At 44.4% G+C, this 18843-nt stretch overlaps 2 protein-coding genes across 2 annotated transcripts; one reads left to right on the top strand and one right to left on the bottom strand.

The window, feature by feature from the left end:
- Nucleotides 1-4384: 4384 nt before the first annotated feature.
- LOC121083646 (glutamine amidotransferase-like class 1 domain-containing protein 3A, mitochondrial) lies at nt 4385-9711 on the top strand. The gene is made up of 4 exons (XM_040584237.1): nt 4385-4566; nt 5873-6044; nt 7909-8113; nt 9423-9711. Exons 1-4 carry the CDS (start codon nt 4459-4461, stop codon nt 9613-9615), a joined length of 678 nt encoding a protein of 225 aa, XP_040440171.1. The 5' UTR covers nt 4385-4458; the 3' UTR covers nt 9616-9711.
- Nucleotides 9712-9816: 105 nt separating this feature from the next.
- Nucleotides 9817-18257, bottom strand: ACOD1 (aconitate decarboxylase 1). Its single transcript, XM_040584233.1, has 5 exons — nt 18187-18257; nt 16407-16568; nt 15236-15325; nt 13178-13383; nt 9817-12346 (listed from the first exon to the last, which is right to left on the bottom strand). The coding sequence occupies exons 1-5, from the start codon at nt 18196-18198 to the stop codon at nt 11392-11394; spliced, it is 1425 nt and encodes a 474-aa protein (XP_040440167.1). The 5' UTR covers nt 18199-18257; the 3' UTR covers nt 9817-11391.
- Between the last annotated feature and the right edge of the window lie 586 nt (nt 18258-18843).

Here is an 18843-nt window from a genome sequence, read left to right as displayed (position 1 = left end):
AGTGAAAAGCAAATATTTTCCTGAGACAATGAAGAAGACTCTTGGAGATTTCCCATTATAAAACAGCACCTTCTCCACCTCTGCCCTTGAAAGCGACAGGATGGAAGGAACAGAGGGAAAGGGGAAAACCAACCCTGCTGTTGTATTTTTGAACAGCTACTTTGGGTTTGAACATCTACGTGAGTCATCACACTGTAATAGTCACAGCAAAGATGCTGGTGAACCTGAAGTAACAGCTCCTATCTCACAACAATGGGCTCCTCTGGATGGTGTTTACATGCTCAGCTGCACATCTGCCAGCCTATATTCTAGCAATATGCCATTCAGTCAGAAAATTACAGTTATATATACGGATCACAGCAAACAAAACTACGCAGCTGGCAGTTTTACTGCTTGCAGCTTGGTGGGTTTTTTTAAAAAGATATTCACAATGGTGTATGTTAGCAATTGAGTCAGCTGGATGCACACTGAGAAATACAAACGTCACCTGAAGTCATATTGAAGCCAGTCTGAAAGACAGGAGTTCATCAGTCTGAGGTCCACCCTCTCGCCTTTGAGGAGTATGAAAGAAATCTTGAAAAAAGGAGCTATACACAGGACTCCTCTGCACCTATGCTCTGCTATATAGCCTGAGATGCAACCTGAACTGTGAGTTGGGGTGAGAGAAAGCCGTATCTTTCTCTACAGAAAAGGAGAACGGCTGGGCTTTGTGACCATGTAAGGTAGGGCTAAGGGTTCCCCTCATGTCCTCCTTAACCCTGAGAGCTAGGATGAGGACTGTGCTTCAGGAGAGGTGTGCAGCTCAGTGAGCATTTGGAACTGCAGGGCAGCTTCTGCTTTGTCTAGCAGCTTAGGGGACAAGGGAGGGAAATTATTTATTTCCAAGCTGGAATTCCAGAGGGCTCTGCTGAAGCCTGAGAGATAGAATGAGGGCTGGAATAAGGATGCAAATGAAGTTCATCATGAGTTTTGTGCTAGGAGGGACTCTCTGGTATCTGCTGCAGGGTAGAGATCAGTAAATTTATGAGTCAACCAGATGCAGTCTGTGAAATACAAAGAACTATTCAAGTCAAATTTAAGCCAATATGAGAATATGTTGTTAGGCAACTAAGGCCCTTCAGAGCAGGATTTCCACTAGAGAAAATATCTTTCTCAAATCCTGAGCAGCAGGAAAAGCCTTGGGGTCCTGGACAGAGCTGTAATTCAACCCTTTGAAACCTGAAGGGAACAGTACATGCTTTCTCCCCTTCAGGGTGTGTAGCTGGTTGCTCAAAGTCTGACAAGAACTGTTGTGTGGACAGCCAGAAATTGCTTCTGCTCTGCTGAGACACCTCAGCAGGATCTCCCTACTCCTTTCATGGGGAGCTGCTTTTAAGCTAAGGTTCTTGCCTCCCACCTGAGCTACGCTGCAGCCACGCCTGGGCCCAGACATGTACCCCATGGGTGCAGACCCTGACTCATGCATCTGACAACCCAGCTTGGCCTTGGATCTGCCTCATCACTATGGACTTGCCTAGTGATTGGACTCTTGGTGGAACTTCATTGCCATCACCAGAGCTGCCCTGCTCACCTTGCTCAGGGAGGGTGGGACACAGCCTCCACTTGTCCTTTTATCATGCTAGGCTCCCCATGGAGAGCAGCCAGCCCTCACCATGCCCTGGCACCCTAACTCTGATGCTGCCACATTGCATAGCAGTGAATCCTCGTCCCCACTCCCCAGATGTTTATCTGAAGTCAGGCAGCAACTTTTGTCATTTATGCTATCTCTGGGGGTGTCAGGGAGCAGCAGGAGTAGGGCTGCTTTGCAAGAGAGGACAACCCAGGAGCAGAGGTGACCATGGTGCAGGCAAGGGCAGTGACATCAATGACCACACTGCAGTCCTGCAGTTTCTCAATGGGAACAGGTATGTAGTAGTGGCTGGATCCAGCAACAGCCCCAGAAACAGCAAGGTAGAATCAAGCCCAGGGCTACCTATGATGTGTCCAAGTTCCATCCAGGAGGCAGAATACTACCTGTAGCACAGGTTCACGGTCTGTGCAGGAAGACCTGTGTGTCAGGACGACAAGAAACAGGACTGGACATGCACATCTACAGCATATCTCGTACCATCTCCAGACATCCAGGCCTAAGTTTACATGCAGCCCATGGGTTTGTGGCCAGAGGGTGTGAGGGTGGAGGCCACAGCTGAGGCTAGCCTGCGTAATCATAGGGCTACTAGTGCACTCTGGGCCTTCACAGCAGCTTCTTCTCCCATCAGGGTTTGTACTCTCACCTTGCAAAGATCTGGTTTCAGAGGTGTACCGCTTGTGAAATGCTCCTGTTGCTACTTGCTTTTGTGGGCCCAGGCCAGAGAAGAGTCATCACAGGGCGATACTTCAGGGTGGTGCAGAGCCAGGGCAAGGATGTGCCATGACCTGGGATGAAAATATGGACCTAAGGCAGATACAGAGGGCCATGATAAGATCACAAAGCCAGGAGATGGCATGAGCGAGCTGGAGCTAGACCATGGAACAGAGCCAGGTCAGTTATGGAGGTGTCACAGAGATGTGACATGGGGGAACCTGAAGTGGGATGGGAATTGGAATCCCAATCAAGTCCAAGGTCCATCCAGGAAAAAGGGCTACCTGTAATGTGAGTCTGAGGTCCACCCAAGGGACAGGACCAGAAGCAAGGCTAGAGATGAGGTTACTGACAATTCAGATCCACCCAGGAACAGTACTAGCCAGTAAGTCAGGACAGAAAGAAGCAGGGAATTCCAGCTTTGAAGGTGCTCAGTCCCCTAGCTCTAACATTAACCCTGGCTCTAACACACAGGAGAGTCTGGGACTCTGCTTGTATCTCCAAACATGCACTGAAATGAAGCTCCTTCCAGACAGCAGCATCCTCCTAGCATTCAAGCTTGAGTAGGACTCTAGTGGGATTCTAGCTCTGGAGACTCTCAGGTCCCTGATCCCCAACCCAGCCTTCCCACTCTCCTACATCTGCGCCTAAGGAGTCCCATGCCAGTAAGAATGCTGAACTGCCACTCCACTCTCACCAAACATATTTTGTATTTCTCTGGGTTGAGATGGCTCCACTGGAATTTCCCTGGGGTCCTACTCAATCTGGAGAGTAAGGTGAAGATTTGGTGCTGTACAGAGCTCTAACTCAAGCATTTTGAGCAGTTGTGGGCATTCTGAACTGCAGCTGCACTGCAGTCCTGCTCTTAATCCTGAGAGACAGAGTGCGAGCTGTGGTGGAGTCCGAGCTGTAGCCCTACATTCATTTGGAGCAAAGATTGCCCAGCAGACAGCAGTCTGCCTTTAAGCAGGGAGTTTCCCTATCTTGGCCCTTTCCTGTTCAAAAGTCTCCCTATCCATTATCCCACACAGCCTCCTGACCTCTCAGTATATAGCTGAACGCATTTTGTTACAGAGACTTTGCTTTCATATGCCGTTTTTGCGCTTCCCAGCTGATGCACTGTTGGGTCCCCTGCAGAACCCCCATGCTCCAGATTTTTTGAAGACACTCTCATTTTTCTACAAAATCGAGCTTTTCAGCCCTCTGGTCCCGTAAAAGTGTATGTTTTCATTATTAAGCCCAAGTTTCTTCTTGTAAGAGAAGCAGCTCACGAAAAATGAAGGACCGAGAGCTGAGAGATCTTGCTAAAATTGACTAGAACTGGTCTCTGGCGTGGCATGTGTGTGTAAGAAGGGGACTACAGGTGAATGCTGCCTTGGGCCAAGGAAACCCTTGATTTCCTAGGCCAATGCCTTGATGACTAAGCTGGGAGCAGGTGAAAAGGCAGGCTGGTTTTCCAAAGAAACTGGTTTTCCTGGTAAAACGAAGCTGCTCCCCACAGCGCAGTATGAGGTTAAGGGAGCCAAAAGATGTGTGTGGGTCTGTCGAGTAAGGTTATCATGGAAACAAACAGCATCAGGGCCCATCAGTACCGCTGGCCCCTACCCACACTCCACTTCACTTGGCTTTCAAAGTATATTCATTACACCATTATAGTCCTATGTGTAAAACAAAGAACCAGCTGCAGGGGTACACCACGGAGCCTCTGCAAGGCCCTGCTGGTGGCACAGCAGCCCTCAGACAAGCTGCAGGAACGCGGTGGGTAGGTAACAACACTGCGAGGGCCCGGCGAGAAACGAGACCAAAAAGACTCCTGAGCCTGCATCGTTTAAAACTAAAGGCAGGTCTCGTGCTTTTTTTCCCCAGATTTCTGCAACGTTTAAAACTCATTCCCACCCACGTTTTGTAAGCAGGAGGGAGAGCACCTAGTGGAAAACTGCCCGCAACACCTGCGGACGGTGCGGCTGAGCCGCGGGGCGCCGGCCCCGCCAGCCCGGGGGCAGGCCGCGGAGCCCGGGGAGGGCCCAGTGGCGCAGGCGCAGCAGGAGGAGGGAGGGTGCTGCGGGCCCGGGTTCGGTGGCGTGAGCAGGCTGCGCCCGGGCTCGGCAGCGGCCGCCATGGGCAAGCGGGTGGCCGTGGTTCTGGCCGGCTGCGGCGTCTTCGATGGCAGCGAGATTCACGAGGCCGCGGCGGCGCTGGTGCACCTCAGCCGCGGCGGCGCGGAGGTAGGGGGCGGCCAGGCGGGGCCCGGCTCCCGGCCCCCCCGCGGCGGCTGTGCGGAGCCGGGTGCGACAGGCTCCCCGGGGGGCGGCCGGGTTCGTCTCCCCATCTCTTTGCGTCCCTCCCCGCCGAGGCCCTGTGCCGAAGCCCGGCGCTGGGCACGGTTTGTGGGATCCGAGCTCCTCCCGCTTCTCACCACTGCACGCCACCAAGTCTGTTCAGCCGTACTCTCCCTCCTTATCTTACCCCCTCCCTTTTCTGTATTTATACCCCTCCCCGAGACGTGCGTGTCCCCGGGCAGGGGCGGCGGGCGGCAGCCGGCCGTGCGGAGCGGCAGGAGGCCCAGCCCGCTGCCCGCCCCCGCCCCAGGCTGCGCCGAGCCGGGGATGGGGCCCGGTTAACGTGCCGGCTCCGCTGTCCAGCCGGTTCTGCGGAAGGCCGGCGCTCGCCCTCGCTCGGGTTCACCTGCTTGTTTGTGCCAGCTGTTTCTGGGCTTTTTCGGTAACGGGGAGTCCCTGGGAAGCCCGGACCAGGGTGTGGGGTGTGCCTGGGTCGTGCCCGTGGCTGCGGGTGTCTGGGTGTAGCGGCACTGGGGTGTCTGACGGTAACAACGGCACCTCCACATTTAGCACAAAATTGCCCTCTCTAAAGTGAACTAAAGTGGCGAGCGCTGAGAAGCCTGCCAGGCAAACTTCAAAACAGATACGTGAAGACAGCCTTTGCGGTACAGCTTTCACAGAGCTTGACATTTTAATGCAGCTTTCCCTTATTGTTCAAAATATGTTATTCCGTCTTTTGCTGTTCCTTCCTGCTACCAGTGTCTTAGGAAAGCAAGTAACTCTAATGTCTGCACTGGAAATGGCTGTAAGGTTTGCATCTGTATCTTTTAAACTTTTTTTGTAAAACTTTTTTAGCGCTCTGATCCCATAATAGTTAAGAGTAGCCTTTCTTCAGACTCAGCTGTGTGTCCAGTCAGGCTGCTGGTACAAATGACGGTGCTCTGTTTGTCCTTGGGGTTACCTGCAGAGGGAATGCAGGCCATAGCAAAATCGGTAAGCTTAATGCTGGCCAAGAATGCAGTTCTGTCTAAAGGCTGTAGGAATAGGATGGGGAGGATGACCGGATTTACCTGTCCTAATATGCCACCTGTCACTTCAGATATTTAATGTGATAGATCCATCCTGTGGAATCCACTTCTCTTGGATAAGAGACTTCAGGAACAAAACCTGATTTCATGAAATGATCTTTCTTGTGACCAGGCTGCGTGAGTTCTGTTTATATTCACAAAATTGATTCGTCTCTGTGTTCTAGGTGAAGATATTTGCCCCCAATATTGAGCAAAAGGATGTAGTCGATCACCTGAAAGGAAGTCCAACAGAAGAGAAGAGAAATGTGTTAGTTGAAAGTGCGAGATTGGCAAGAGGAAATATTCAGGATTTGGCTGAACTGAAAGCTAGTGAATTTGATGCAGTCATTTTCCCTGGTAGGTGCTTTTAAAAGAAAATCGTGGGGTTTTTTTCAATTGCAAATAACTGGTTTGCTTCTGCTGTTTTTTTATTTTTAAATCGATTTGGAGAATAAATTACATCTTGAATTTGAGATGTATGTGGGTGTTTTCTTTCTTTTTACTTTCTTTTGAGGATGAGAAGATGTTTTAGGAAGCTCTTATGGGCTGGCAGGTCATCTCAGTTTATTTATTAATTTATAGTTTATTAATTTAAAATGCCAGAGTGTTCTTGTGGTGTCAAATTATACATCACACTATTCCTTCTTTCTAAGGATTGTGAAAACTTCAGTGCCTGTTTGTGGACAAGAACACTGACCAGAGTACAAAAGTAGGGCCCAAACCTGATATTACATGGCAGTGTCTTAGTTTTAGGGCCTCTGAAATTGTTGGCAGTATAGCAGGTTGCCAAATAGATTATATTCGCTGTCAGATGTGAGTACATGTTGTTTTAATTATGTATCTGGTTTGCTGCTGATGAAGTTATACTAAACATGTTTATGGATAATTTTTTATTTATAGACCACAAAATTGCCTTTCAGACAGAGGTAATTGTAATCACTTTAGAAATGAAGAAGCCAAGGCGTTACGAGGCAACTGTGACGCTGAAGATCAGTTTCCAGAGTATTCATAGTACTGCTGAAGACGGCCTTCACGGCTGTGCCCGCTGTGAATTTTGTTACGCTGTCTTTTGTTGTAAGGCCAGCAGAGGGTGGCTGTATAACGTGGAGAAACACTTCCAGCACTAAAACGCGTGGGTGACATCAGAGCTGATCAGGGAGTAGAGCCTAGCAAATATTTTCCACGTTAATTTCATGCTGTTATAACCCAGGCTCAGGGGGGTTGCTGTAATAACTGTTAGAGGGAAATGAAACCTATTAAGTTTGAAAATTAAAATCTTACCTCAGAGATTCCAGATAACACTTGAAAGTGAGCAAAGAGTGAAAGGAAAAATATTAAAAATGCAAAGCTTCTTGATGTTGTTCATTGAAGTACTTGTGGAAATTTCTGTTTGTTTATTGTAGAAAAGTTGATGTTGTGCACATTCCATAAGGAATCAAGTATAATCGATGGTTACACTAATAACCTTCTTAATCTGTCTATTTTGATGGTTATAAATCCAGCAAATGAAGGTGCTGTAAAATATAATATGCTTGTACATTTAAATGAAGATTAAATGCAAGTAAAGCGATTGTTATAACTAATTTCTAGGAAGAAAAATCCAGCATTATTTTTAATAGGAAATTATGTTACCATTCACGAGTGGTATGTCTCAGAATATCGCATGTTATCATTGCCTTTTTATGTAATATCCATTTTGTTCTTATTGTGTTAAACTTTTGGGGCTTTTTTTTTTTAAGTCCATAAATCATTTGAGGGGAGGAAAAAACTCTATTAGTTGCTGAAGTATAGAACTAAAACTTGAGAATGAATTACTGTAGAGGGTCAAATCACTGTTTGCATTAGCCTCATGAATTACGCTCTTATACTTTTTGTTATCACTTTTAGTTATCATTGGTCTTTCTTCTTATCTCTCTCTTGCTTATTGAGGGGTGCATATCAGATGGTGCAGCTTTTCCAGTGACTAGCAAATGGATGTGAGGTTTTCTATTTGTTGGTTATTGAAGCAAGATTAAGCTTTCTGGCCTGTGTAACATACGTGGTATAAAAAGTGTGCAGTTGAACTTTTAACGTCGTAAACTCATCAAGTTTCACGTGCTGAAAACCGTCAGTATAGCAACTTAACATTCCTACATCTGCCAAGATTATGTTGTAAAAAAATGAGAAGAGCTTTTGGGGTTGTTCTGTTTTTGGTATGGGTTTTTGTTTTTTTTTTTTTTAGGTGGTTTTGGTGTAGCAAAGAACCTGTGTTCCTGGGCTACAGATGGCAAGAACTGTACTGTCAATGAACATGTAAACTCCACACTCCAAGCTTTCCACAGTGCTAAAAAGCCCATTGGTTTGTGCTGTATATCACCAGTTCTGGCAGCTAAAGTCTTTCCTGGTTGTGAAGTTACAGTCGGCCAAGATAAAAATGTAGATGGAAGGTAAGAAGAAAATGGATGAAGATAATTTATATGGGAATTAGGATTAGGAAGTGGCCAGTCTTCTGTGCAAAAGTCTGAGGTCTCTGGTGCCAGTAAACCTTGGGTAACTTATTAGTGACATTTTTCACTTACGTCAAGTTTTCACTTGCATAATAGTGGTAGGCACAGAGCTCTTGGGGCAGGCAGACAGAATCCATGAGGTCATGTGACTTATGTGCTAGTACACAGGAACAGTTTATCCCTAAATTCAGAAATATATTGGTCTGTGATATGTTGTATAATACCAACAGACACAGACACAGTACAACTAATAGTCTGAAAATTCTAGATAGCCTTATCTCTTGCCTAATCTATTGCTCTGAGCCACCAAAGGTGACATGGGTTCCTGCACTGGCTTTATTGTACAGTGTGTGTGCTAATGAGTCACTGGATGTGGCATCTGTCAGCCCTAAAAGTGACAGAACAAAGTGACTTTTACAGAATCACTGCTGTGCAAATGCACCGGTGACCAAGGATATAAAGTTATTTTTTCACATTACATTCATGGTAATTGAGTGATAGATTTTAGCTTACACTAAGTGAGATACAGAATTTGCTTACCCAGTGCCTTTGAAGGCCATGGTTCATATTACAAATGTGCAAATGAAGAACAGGCATCTGTCCGGCTGGCATTCAAAAATTTGTGGTAATTTGAGTGGTTGTTTAGCTTGCATCTGTGGGCTTTTGTCAGCTCAGGGTGTTTTAATGAAGTTTTTCTGGTGGTAGTGGTTTGGGGCCAGTTTAGGGGAGGCAGGTGAGAAAAGGGCCTGGCAGAAGTCAGTGCTGCTTCAAGGATTGTCAACTCCTGGTAACTCCTGAGTGGAATTTCATAGCAGCAGCAGTAGTGAGGGATTGCATCTGTTCCTCCCTTATCCTCAGGAAAAAAAAAAAAATCTCTGCAGAATCCCAGTGGAATTCTGGTGTTGGAAAAGGTCTAACATTTCTGCAAGTTCAGCTGACATCTCTCAGACTTCTGAGGATCAGCTATGGCTGCACTTGGTATCATCTTGTAATCTTACTGAAAGGTTAAAACCAGAAATGTACTTTCTGAATTACCGTGGCTTTGCATTTCAGACCCTGTTTTCAAAGAGATCAGATCTCACTTGTGTCCCTACGGATGGGAGAACCTGACAGTGGCAGTCTGACTCCTTTGTCACCTTCAACTAAAGAGTCACTTAAATATTACTATAGTTCTCTCATTCAAGTTATGTTGGCAGAACTTTATGACTGTATCATCTCTTTATGTTAATTACAGTTGTTTTATTTACAGATTTCCTGATGCTGAAACGGCATCTGCTATAGCAGAGCTTGGATGTAAGCACATTTGCAAAAATGTAAATGAATCCCATGTGGATAAAGCCAATAAAATAGTTACTACCTGTGCTTTCATGTGCAAGGCTCCTCTGCATGAAATCTTTGATGGAATTGGAACAATGGTGCAAGAAGTCCTGAAACTTGCCTGACTGGAAGAGTACAGACTTCTATGAGGAAATCAAATTAACTAAGTGTAAGCTTTTAGCTTCCTTTGATTGTATTAATAAAATAATGCAACTGCTAAACTTCACAGTTCTTGGTGTGGTTTTCTGGTTTTGTTTTTTTTTTTTAAATCTGTAATACTTCAAACGGTTATTGCTAAGTTTATCCTATTTATTTCTCTTTTAAAATAGAAAGCATGTGTTGAAGGTTGCTGTGGTGGGCGTGTTCTGCTTTTTTTTCTCATTAATCTGAATATATTCAGTCTTGATAAAATAGTGCAGCAACCCTCCTTGTCCAGTGGGGTTTTATCACATCACTAATGGTTATCAGTAATTCACATTTGGTGTTACCTACCCAGCTATAATTACAGATGAAATAGCTGTAAATGAGTCTGTATACCTTCAGTATAGGTAATGAAATTCTACTTTCTAATCAGAAGGGAAAAAGAAAAGAATGTGGTTATTAGTTGGTTTGTTGTTTTTCGTTTTTTTTTTTCCTTCCCTTGCAAATCTTTAAGCAAGTGTAACTAATGGACTTCTGAAATTTTTGCAGAGCCCTCTAGGTAAACCAACTTTTTGTAAACCGAGAGTCAGAGGCTTAAGCACAAATGGATACCTTGTATGTGGAAAATACACAAGTTTGCTCTAATAAATAATGTGAGGTTTTTAGTAAAATGAATTATCTTTATTTTGTGATCTTTTGCATATGTAATTTGGTGCCCTAAGGGAGGTACGTTTTATGTATGTTAGAACACGTGCTGTGATCTTCCAAATGTAAACAAATGTTGTCAGCCTTTCTTAGAAGCGCAGTCTGGCACAGCTTTGTACTCCTGAAGGAACTAAAACTTCCCAGAATTCATTATCAAGGTATGTTGATTGTCACTTTGGACACTTAATTGTCTCCCCTAAGAAGCATTCTGATGCTCACAGGTCTCTGTCACTCATCACGAGTGTACTGTAGCTCATGCTTTGCAGTGCCTGAAGTAATAATCTAAACGTGTCATTGCTCGTTAGTGCTAATCATGTCTTGCTGAGCGAGTGCCTTGTAACTGGAGCAGGAATACAGCAGGAACAAACCTGTACCACAGAGCAGTGAAAAGATGGAACTGTGAAATAACTGCTTTTACGATGGGGAGTGTTGAGTTGTCCCTCTTGCTCCGCAGCTGGCATGATCAGGAAGGGCGCTAACCTTTACCTCGTCAGTGCCAGACCAATCCTTACAGCAAAATCTGACATGTTACAGAATATCAAGTGCTACGGCTCTGTGTGGCACATTTATTTTAGCACGCATTTATTTTAGCACAAACTTCAACGTAGCGGGTGTCATCTTCAAGGAGGCTTCAGAGCTAAATCTACAGAGGTAAATATATAAAAACTTATATTCGCTGGCCTTCTCACAGTGATGGAGACAGCATTTCCATACTCCTCCAGAATTTGGATTTTCTTTATGGAGTTAATTAGTGGAAGCAGGACATACAGATATTTTTGGCAGAAGAGCAGGGAAATGTTTGTGTTGTGTGCAAGCAGTGCTCTGTTTCTAGAGGTATAAAGATAATCCAAGTAGTCTGTGCCAGTATGGATCTTCTGTTCAGCCTGTGCTGTGCACATAATTGCTAAGGTATTTACTTAGTCAAAACCCACAATATTGGACTGAACGTGGCTCTTGTGTTACAGTAGTCCAATTAAAAGTGCTTGAGTCACTAAGTAAGAGTTTGTCCTGAGTTTGGCGTTTGCTTTGTGAACAGCATCCAGCTGTCGGAACATTCAAAGGAAGCACAGCTTCTGCGAAGGCTCTCTAGCTGACTGTCCTGATAAAAATCTACTTAATACAGAACAGTCCTCTATTTTCTCCAGATTGTACACAGTCTCTATAATGCCTTCTGTGGCTTCTGCAGGCAGGACAGTGGAGGCATTGGATTGAAACTTTTTCTCCAAGTCCTCCTTTTTCAGAGGTTTCCTCCAGTGTCCGTAGAATGTATTGCAGCGGTCACTGATCGCGGTGTTGTCCCGAAGCGTGACACTCACTTCGCAGTAAAGACTCTCAAAGCTAGGTGTGTTATCAGAAGGGTGCTCCAGCTGTGTTTTGTAGAGGAGCTCCTGCAAGGCTGGCCGGTGAATGTTTTCGCTGGTGAAGGACTGGACCGACATGGTGCCATCTAGCAAAGCAGAGCATGCAACAAACTGGAAGGAGTGTCGAGCTTCATGCTCTGAAGTAGGGCTGGGTCTGTTCACATATTTGACTTCTGGGACTTTGAGAGTGACTTTCTCTATTTTATCAAGGGGGAGCAAGTTGTCACTGCTCTCCACAAGCTTCCTCCTAACAGAAGATGCTGCATCAGCCACCCAGTGCGTTCCAAGATGAGCAGGAAAGCGTTTGATGGCCACATCTTGCTGGCCCAACAGCCAGGGATAGGACTGCAAGGTTGGCAGAGTCTGTGGGTTGTAATCTGTATAAAAGGCCCCTATCCCTGACTCCATGTCCAAGATCTGTTTGTTTCCTTGAAGGCCCTGTGATGCCAAGCAAGCTGCTTCCAGTCCATGCTTGGCAGCATTGCCAACATGGAGGGGCTTCGTTTGGGTTGCTGCATTAGCCAGTGGGGCACCTGCATAGGAGGCAGCAATAGCCAAGGCGTTTTTACATTTCAGCTGGTCAAGAGCTAGCAGTTTGGCACAAGCTGCTGCACTCCCCATTGTACCAACCACAGTCGGTGGGTGGAACCTGAGGAAACAAAATATCTTCCTTACCATATTTCAAAAAGTCATCTGAATTCAGCATATACACAAGCTCACATTTCCTTCCACTGCTGTGGAAGACAGATTGGATCATAAAGAAACATACATCCCGAATTCATGTGTGGTCCTAACACAAAAAGATGTTGCTTTTCCCCAGGAGCAAGTTAAACTGCAATAGCGCTGCTTACCATAGGTCCTCCGCAGAAAGCAACTGAAATGTTAGAACTGCTCATAGTTCAAGGCATCCTGAACAGAATAGTGGCAAAAACACCACAGTTCATAGTCGTCTGTAAATTATCTGTAAATAATCTACAGCCATCTATAAATTACATGTTAGGGGAGGCAAGTTTTCTAATTCTGAACTAGTTTTGCAAAACTGGTAGAAGGAATGCACAGAAAATAGCAAGAAGACATCTAGCCAATCCCGCACTTCTAGGCTTTCCCCTAAGCACATCCCATCTTCTTGGGCTCTGCTCTGGGCCCAGCACCAGTGACGCCTGTCTGCCGAGAGCAAGCCAGTTTGCAAGTGACACATGATTGTATCTGCTGTTAAACGTTGCCCTTTTGCTGCTGTTTTTAGTAAATAGGAAGGTAATCACCTCCTTCTTGTAAAATGATCAGTGCTCTCACAAATAAATTTATTAGCTAAGCCTTAAGCAGTCATGTAAATCTATATTTAAGATGAACCTAATTTTGCAGACAACAGAAAATATGATTAACTGTTCCATTTATATTTTAACTGGCACTTAATTAAGTGTACTAACACCAAGAAAAAACCCCTTCCACTCGGCTTTCTACTTGAAGCATTTCTATGTACCTTTTTGGAATATTCCTGGCTTCATTGGAGAAGTGCAGCAGCCTGCCTTGCACCTCGATTCCCACGTTGAAAGCTAAGAGCAGATCAAGACCTGAGATTTTTTTCTTCTGAGGGAAGGCCTCGGCGAGCGCAATCACGGCAGGGAGCACAGCCCCAGATGGGTGTGTGGCTGGGTGCCACGTGTCATCAAAATCCATTGAGTGTACCTAATGGAAAGAGAAGCCTTGACTTGTCATCAGAAATAAACTCTGACATGGCAAGATTGGCTCAGCCAAATGAAACTCCTGTAACTGGTATGAAAAAGGACTGAAGAACTAGATATTCCTTAGAAAACAAAACTTCAAAAGTTTTTCTTTTTAAGACCTTTACTGCTAACGTGGCTCCGTGAGATGCAGCGATGCAATACAAATCTTGCCTCAAAGGAGTATCATTCTATTTCAAGTGAATTTTCACTTCACCCACAACAGTATATGTTTATTATGTGTAACATAATGAAATCACTTCCCCAGCACTGCAACTGATGCTGCTGTTTGGGCTCACACCATTAAAACTGTAGCAGTCGAATCCCTACTGCTAACTGAAAGCTGTATCATCAGAACTTCTCTAGTGCAACCATCCACTGGCAGTAGGCACCAGCCTGCCAATGTACACAAGGCTTTATCCTGAATTTTCAGCACATTGAAACAAGACCTATCATATGAGGAACTAGAGTCCCTGGGGTTGCTGGGAATAGGAGAAAACTACATTCTTAAAACTGGGACAAGCTGATTAGCCCTTGAGAGTATCCAGAGAGATGCTGCCTCCTTCCCATGCCCAGAGCCCAGGTGCTCAGGCAGGTTTTGGGCATTCCCTGCATGGCATAGAGCTGCTGTTTTGATAGAAGACTGCTCCCAGCAGTCCAGTGAGTGCCTGCAATGTACTGCTGGTCACACGGTGCCAATACCACCCTCCCCCCTGCCAAGTTTCAAGAACCCCCAAGAACTTGAGAACATCAGGGACAGACAGCATTTTTAATAATACAATAAAGCTTCAAAAGCTGAACTTTCATGCCTGTTCACCTATGTCTTACTTCAGAGCAAACTGGGAAGGTGGTCAGGCTCCCCAGTCCCTGCCTTGAAAAACTTTGATGCCAGCTGGGAAGCTGTTCTGCACTGCAGGATGACGAAAGTTGTGCCCAGTACTGGGTAAGCTGCATCCCTGGTGTCATCAATAAGTGCTTAGAATTGATGTGTGACTGAGACATAAACTGAGATGATCATATACATGCTAACAGCCAGATTTGAATATTACATGGACTGCTAGGAGCTGAGAGGTACCAGATCTCATTTCCAAGGTAATTTTCTCTACGTTGGAAATGAGGTGTCAAATTGGACCTCTGATCCTGTTGTCACACTAATTTAGATAGGCTTAATATTAGCATTTCCTTGGTTGGTCACCTTCCCTAGTTTTGCATAATTGCCAAATTTGTCTACCCCACCTCTTGTGCATCTTTCAATTTCAAATGGTTTCAGCTTTAATCTGAATTTAGACAAATGCCTGGGGAGTCAGCTATTGCTTTAATGACAAAGTATGTGTCCAAAATATATAATTGGCTTTTGAAAACTGTGTAACTGAAGATTAAATTGCCTTCTGATATTGTATGTGTGTATGTATATATATGTGCGTCTGTCTATATCTGTGTTTTTCTGTAACTATACTTCGCCAGCTGGCATGAAATTTGGATCCCAGTGAAATCAGTGAGAGCAAGAGTACCTCCTTGTAATGCAGCTGTAGCAAAGTTGTAACAAGCTGTAGAGTTCTGACCTTTGAAAACAGCCCCATGTCCCGCATTTAAGGTAAGGGATGCTGTTGAGTTGGATCAGATATATATCATACCTTGAGCTTGGCCTCATTGGGAGAAAGTTGAAACACATTAAGAGAACAGTCTAGGAAAATTTTGTAGCAGGCTTCAGGCAGAAGAATAAAGCAAACTAAGATTTTAGGAGCATTCTGTTCTCTCTAGAGCAAGAATGGCATCAGTTAGTGTGATTTAAGAGCAAATGAAAGAGCATCCCTTACAGCCACTCCATTCACAAAGGCTGCATACAGAGGAGGCAGTCGGAAATCCAAGTGGCCCCAGATGGTACTGGATATATCTGAGCTGTAGATCTGAAACAAATTGACATCAATTAATTCAAAGTCCTGAACCCAAGAATAAATGTGCGCTGTATATCTGATGTAACTGAGATCAGACCATACCCTCTTGGGACCCAAATGTTATATTGTTCTTTCAGAAAGTATGAAAAGAAATTTGGTTTCCTGTTGGCTTATGTCCCTTTCTGCCCAAACAGACCTCAGGGGACAGACCAACACCATCCATCTGGCCATTCAATACCTTCACACAGCCTCTGGCCTTCTCACCACCCATCAGCAGTTCCCTCAGAACTGTCATCACCTTCTTGGGGAAGATCTCCAGTTAATGGTTCTGCTTTTCTACATTTTAGTAAGACCATGATTAAATGATATATGGCCTCCTAGAACTGGTATCCCCATGCTCTAAAGGATGCTGTTCCTTTCCTTTTGCTGAGCAGATCTTCTAGCCAATGAAGGGATCTTTAAGGAATTAAATAAAAGGGCATAAACTACCAGGGTTTGGGAATGGGGGAATCTCTGTGCAGAGTCTTACTAGTGCACAGAGCTCTGGAGCCTGAGTGCAACTGGGCAGGTCTGACCGATAAAACAGTGGGATGAACTCTTCATTGATGCACTGTGTTGGGAAGGCTTCTTCTCAGGGTCAAGTACTTCTCTAACTTAAAGAGAGCAAGAGTGGAGGGGAAATATGATCAATGTACATCAGAAAACAATTATGTTTTATGGATTGGAAGTAACCTGCTACTAACTCTCCATCCTTTTAACAGCTCCTTAATTTTGAAAGTCTGGTGATATGGGATGTTTACTATGTGGATGTTTTTAATAAAATCTTATAGGTGAAAGAAAAGAAAGCATCCTTAATTAACTGTGTTTGCAGTGGGGGATCTTAGCATCCAGTCTCTTACACAGACTTCTGCCCATCCAGAGTGAAAAGTAACTCGAGCAATGAAGTTTCCCTGTCTCCAGTGGGAATAACACTGTCTCTCTCTTCCCATCTCCAAAAGAATTTCACCATGACAAAGTTTCCCCTTATAACCTAAGTTTTCCCTTGCTTTTCTGAAAGCTAAACCTTAGGGTAAGCTATGATTGTCACACTTACCTTGCTGTACTGTGTCACTTTGTGGCAGACCTCAGTGCTGGTACCCAGAAGCCCCACTCCAAGAGTATCCAGAATCATTCGCTTACTTCTTTGAATGACTTGGTCTGTCAAGTGGTTTGCATTCAAACCATAAATGACATTAGCAAAATTTCCCGTAATTGTCTGGGAGGGGGAAAAAAAACCAACAAAAGAGGAAGTAGATATTTCTCTTCATGTAAAGAAAACTCTTTTTTTCCCCTCTTTTTTTTTTTTTTCTTTTCTTTCACTTTTGGGCTACTGCTTAGCATGCTGGCCATTTCTGTTGCCCTGCCCCTGCTTACATGAATTGCATCAGCAAAACTAAGTTTTACATTCTTCCTCTTTTTATTCCCAGAAATACCACAGTTATTTATATTTTATTTATACTTTCATCAGTGTCCTTGCCTGTTCTGTATTTCTGCTGCTTCCTCCCTGACTTGAGTCCTTGAGGGTAAGCACTGCAGGTGATGTAACACCACAAGATATCTGTAACTGTATTTATAGCTATATCTCTACACACACACGCACACACATATATAAAAAAAAGAGAAGCAAAAAAATCTAGCTTTCCATGGCACCTATTTATTGCTATTGAAATCAGTGGGAAAGTGTCATTTCAATCCAGTGCAGCCACTACCACACAAGGAGGCAAGATTTAATTTCCCTGAGTAGCAGACTTACTACCCCAAATCTTGCTGAGCTTGGCAGCTCTACCTTGCACCCCTTGCTGCTATCTCCCAGCTCCCATAGAATTCACGCTCAGCTGGAGTTTGAGCTTTTCTCCAAGACGAGCTCTCACCTCTTTGAAAAGCAGTGGCTCCTTGTTCTTGGCTCCTACTGATCTGGGAATTGTATTTCTAATTTTTTATTTTTGCTTTCTTGTTGAGCATTGACCCATTAGATTTAGATTTAGATTAGATATTAGGAAGAAATTCTTCACTGTGAGGGTGGTGAAGCACTGGCACAGGTTGCCCAAAGAAGCTGTGGCTGCCCCATCCCTGGCAGTGCTCAAGGCCAGGCTGGATGGGGCTTTGAGCAACCTGGTCTGGTGGAAGATGTCCCTGCCCGTGGCAGGGGGTTGGAACTAGGTGATCTTTAAGGTCCTTTCCAACCCCAACCATTCTGTGCTATGATTATTCAGATTCAGTCTGCTTCTTGGCTGCAGTTGTTAGCTGCTGTTAATATCTCTATTAGAAACTAATCTAGACCTTCCCTTCTCTGACCGTTAGAAACTTCCCCCTATAGAGTATATATTATTTACAACCAGTCTATACACACACTTGCTTTTTTTTTTATACTGACATTACTGAACATAGCTCTGAACATCCCCGTCTCTTTGCAAATTCTCTCCTTCCATTTCCCCTTGTCCTTCCCCTTCCTCTACTCCCCTGCACATATCCACACAGAGTGATGATATTTATGCTTGGCCTTAATTTTGCTAAGTTAAACAAGCTGTGCTGCTCTCTCCTCCTTTATTATACAGGTTCACCCCCACTATGCCAGTAGCTTTTCATTGTGTTTTTCACATTGGATTACTCTTTTCTAGCAATGGTGACCAGAATTGTACCCTTTATTTCAGAGAAGTTTCTCACTCAGCTTTAAGTACTAAAGCATTAAGACTATCTTGAGGAACACAAGTTGTTTAAAGCAGGTGAACCACACATCCCATGGTGTGATGTACACCTGCTGAAACATACAGAGTGATGATACAAAAGCTTAAGCAGAAAAGTGCATCTTACAGTGCAAAGAAACAAGACAGTACCTTTGCCCACATCTTGGAGGGATGGCTCGAGGTCCCAAGAGAGATGCAGCAGGCAAGTGACAGCCAGTGAGCAGGGGAAATCGCTCTTTATTTATGTGCGTATGTCTGGGGCGGGGGAAGAAATATTAGGCCTTTTTTCTTGCTCAACGTCTTACCCATTTCCTCCTCAGCCTGGAAATGTTCCTTTTTCTTCACTTTCAATTTTCCTCTGACTAACTGTACTACAAACTGCTGGGACACATGTGATAGGATTTCGTCAGTCAGATTCACATGTCATGTAAATGGATATATGTGATATTTTATTACCAGATAGAAGCTGATCTATTAATTTAAGTGTCTCACATTTGGTAGCATGGAGAGAAGAGGTGATCAGGTGTGTCAGGCTGACCTTGGGGAATCGCAGTAGTCCCTGGATAACTCCACTGGTTGGAAGAGCTGTCAACCCAGTACAGGATGGCAAAGGCTGTTTTAACTTAAACAACCTCTTGTTTTGGTTTGGGTTTTTTTTCTTCTTTCACTGTATGTGTCCTCTATAATACATACAATTCAGACATAGGAAATGTGAATTTCAGACCATAAGTTGCATTAAGGCAGCTCTTGGCATTTAGTAGTGTTTTAACAGTGTGAATCACTATGTGAGGCCATGATTTCTACTAG

The sequence above is a fragment of the Falco naumanni genome, chromosome 2 (genome assembly GCF_017639655.2).
Source record: "Falco naumanni isolate bFalNau1 chromosome 2, bFalNau1.pat, whole genome shotgun sequence".
Classification (NCBI taxonomy): Eukaryota; Metazoa; Chordata; class Aves; order Falconiformes; family Falconidae; genus Falco; species Falco naumanni.
The sequence above is the reverse complement of the archived record's forward strand: the minus strand, read 5'-3'. Positions and strand labels throughout refer to the sequence as shown.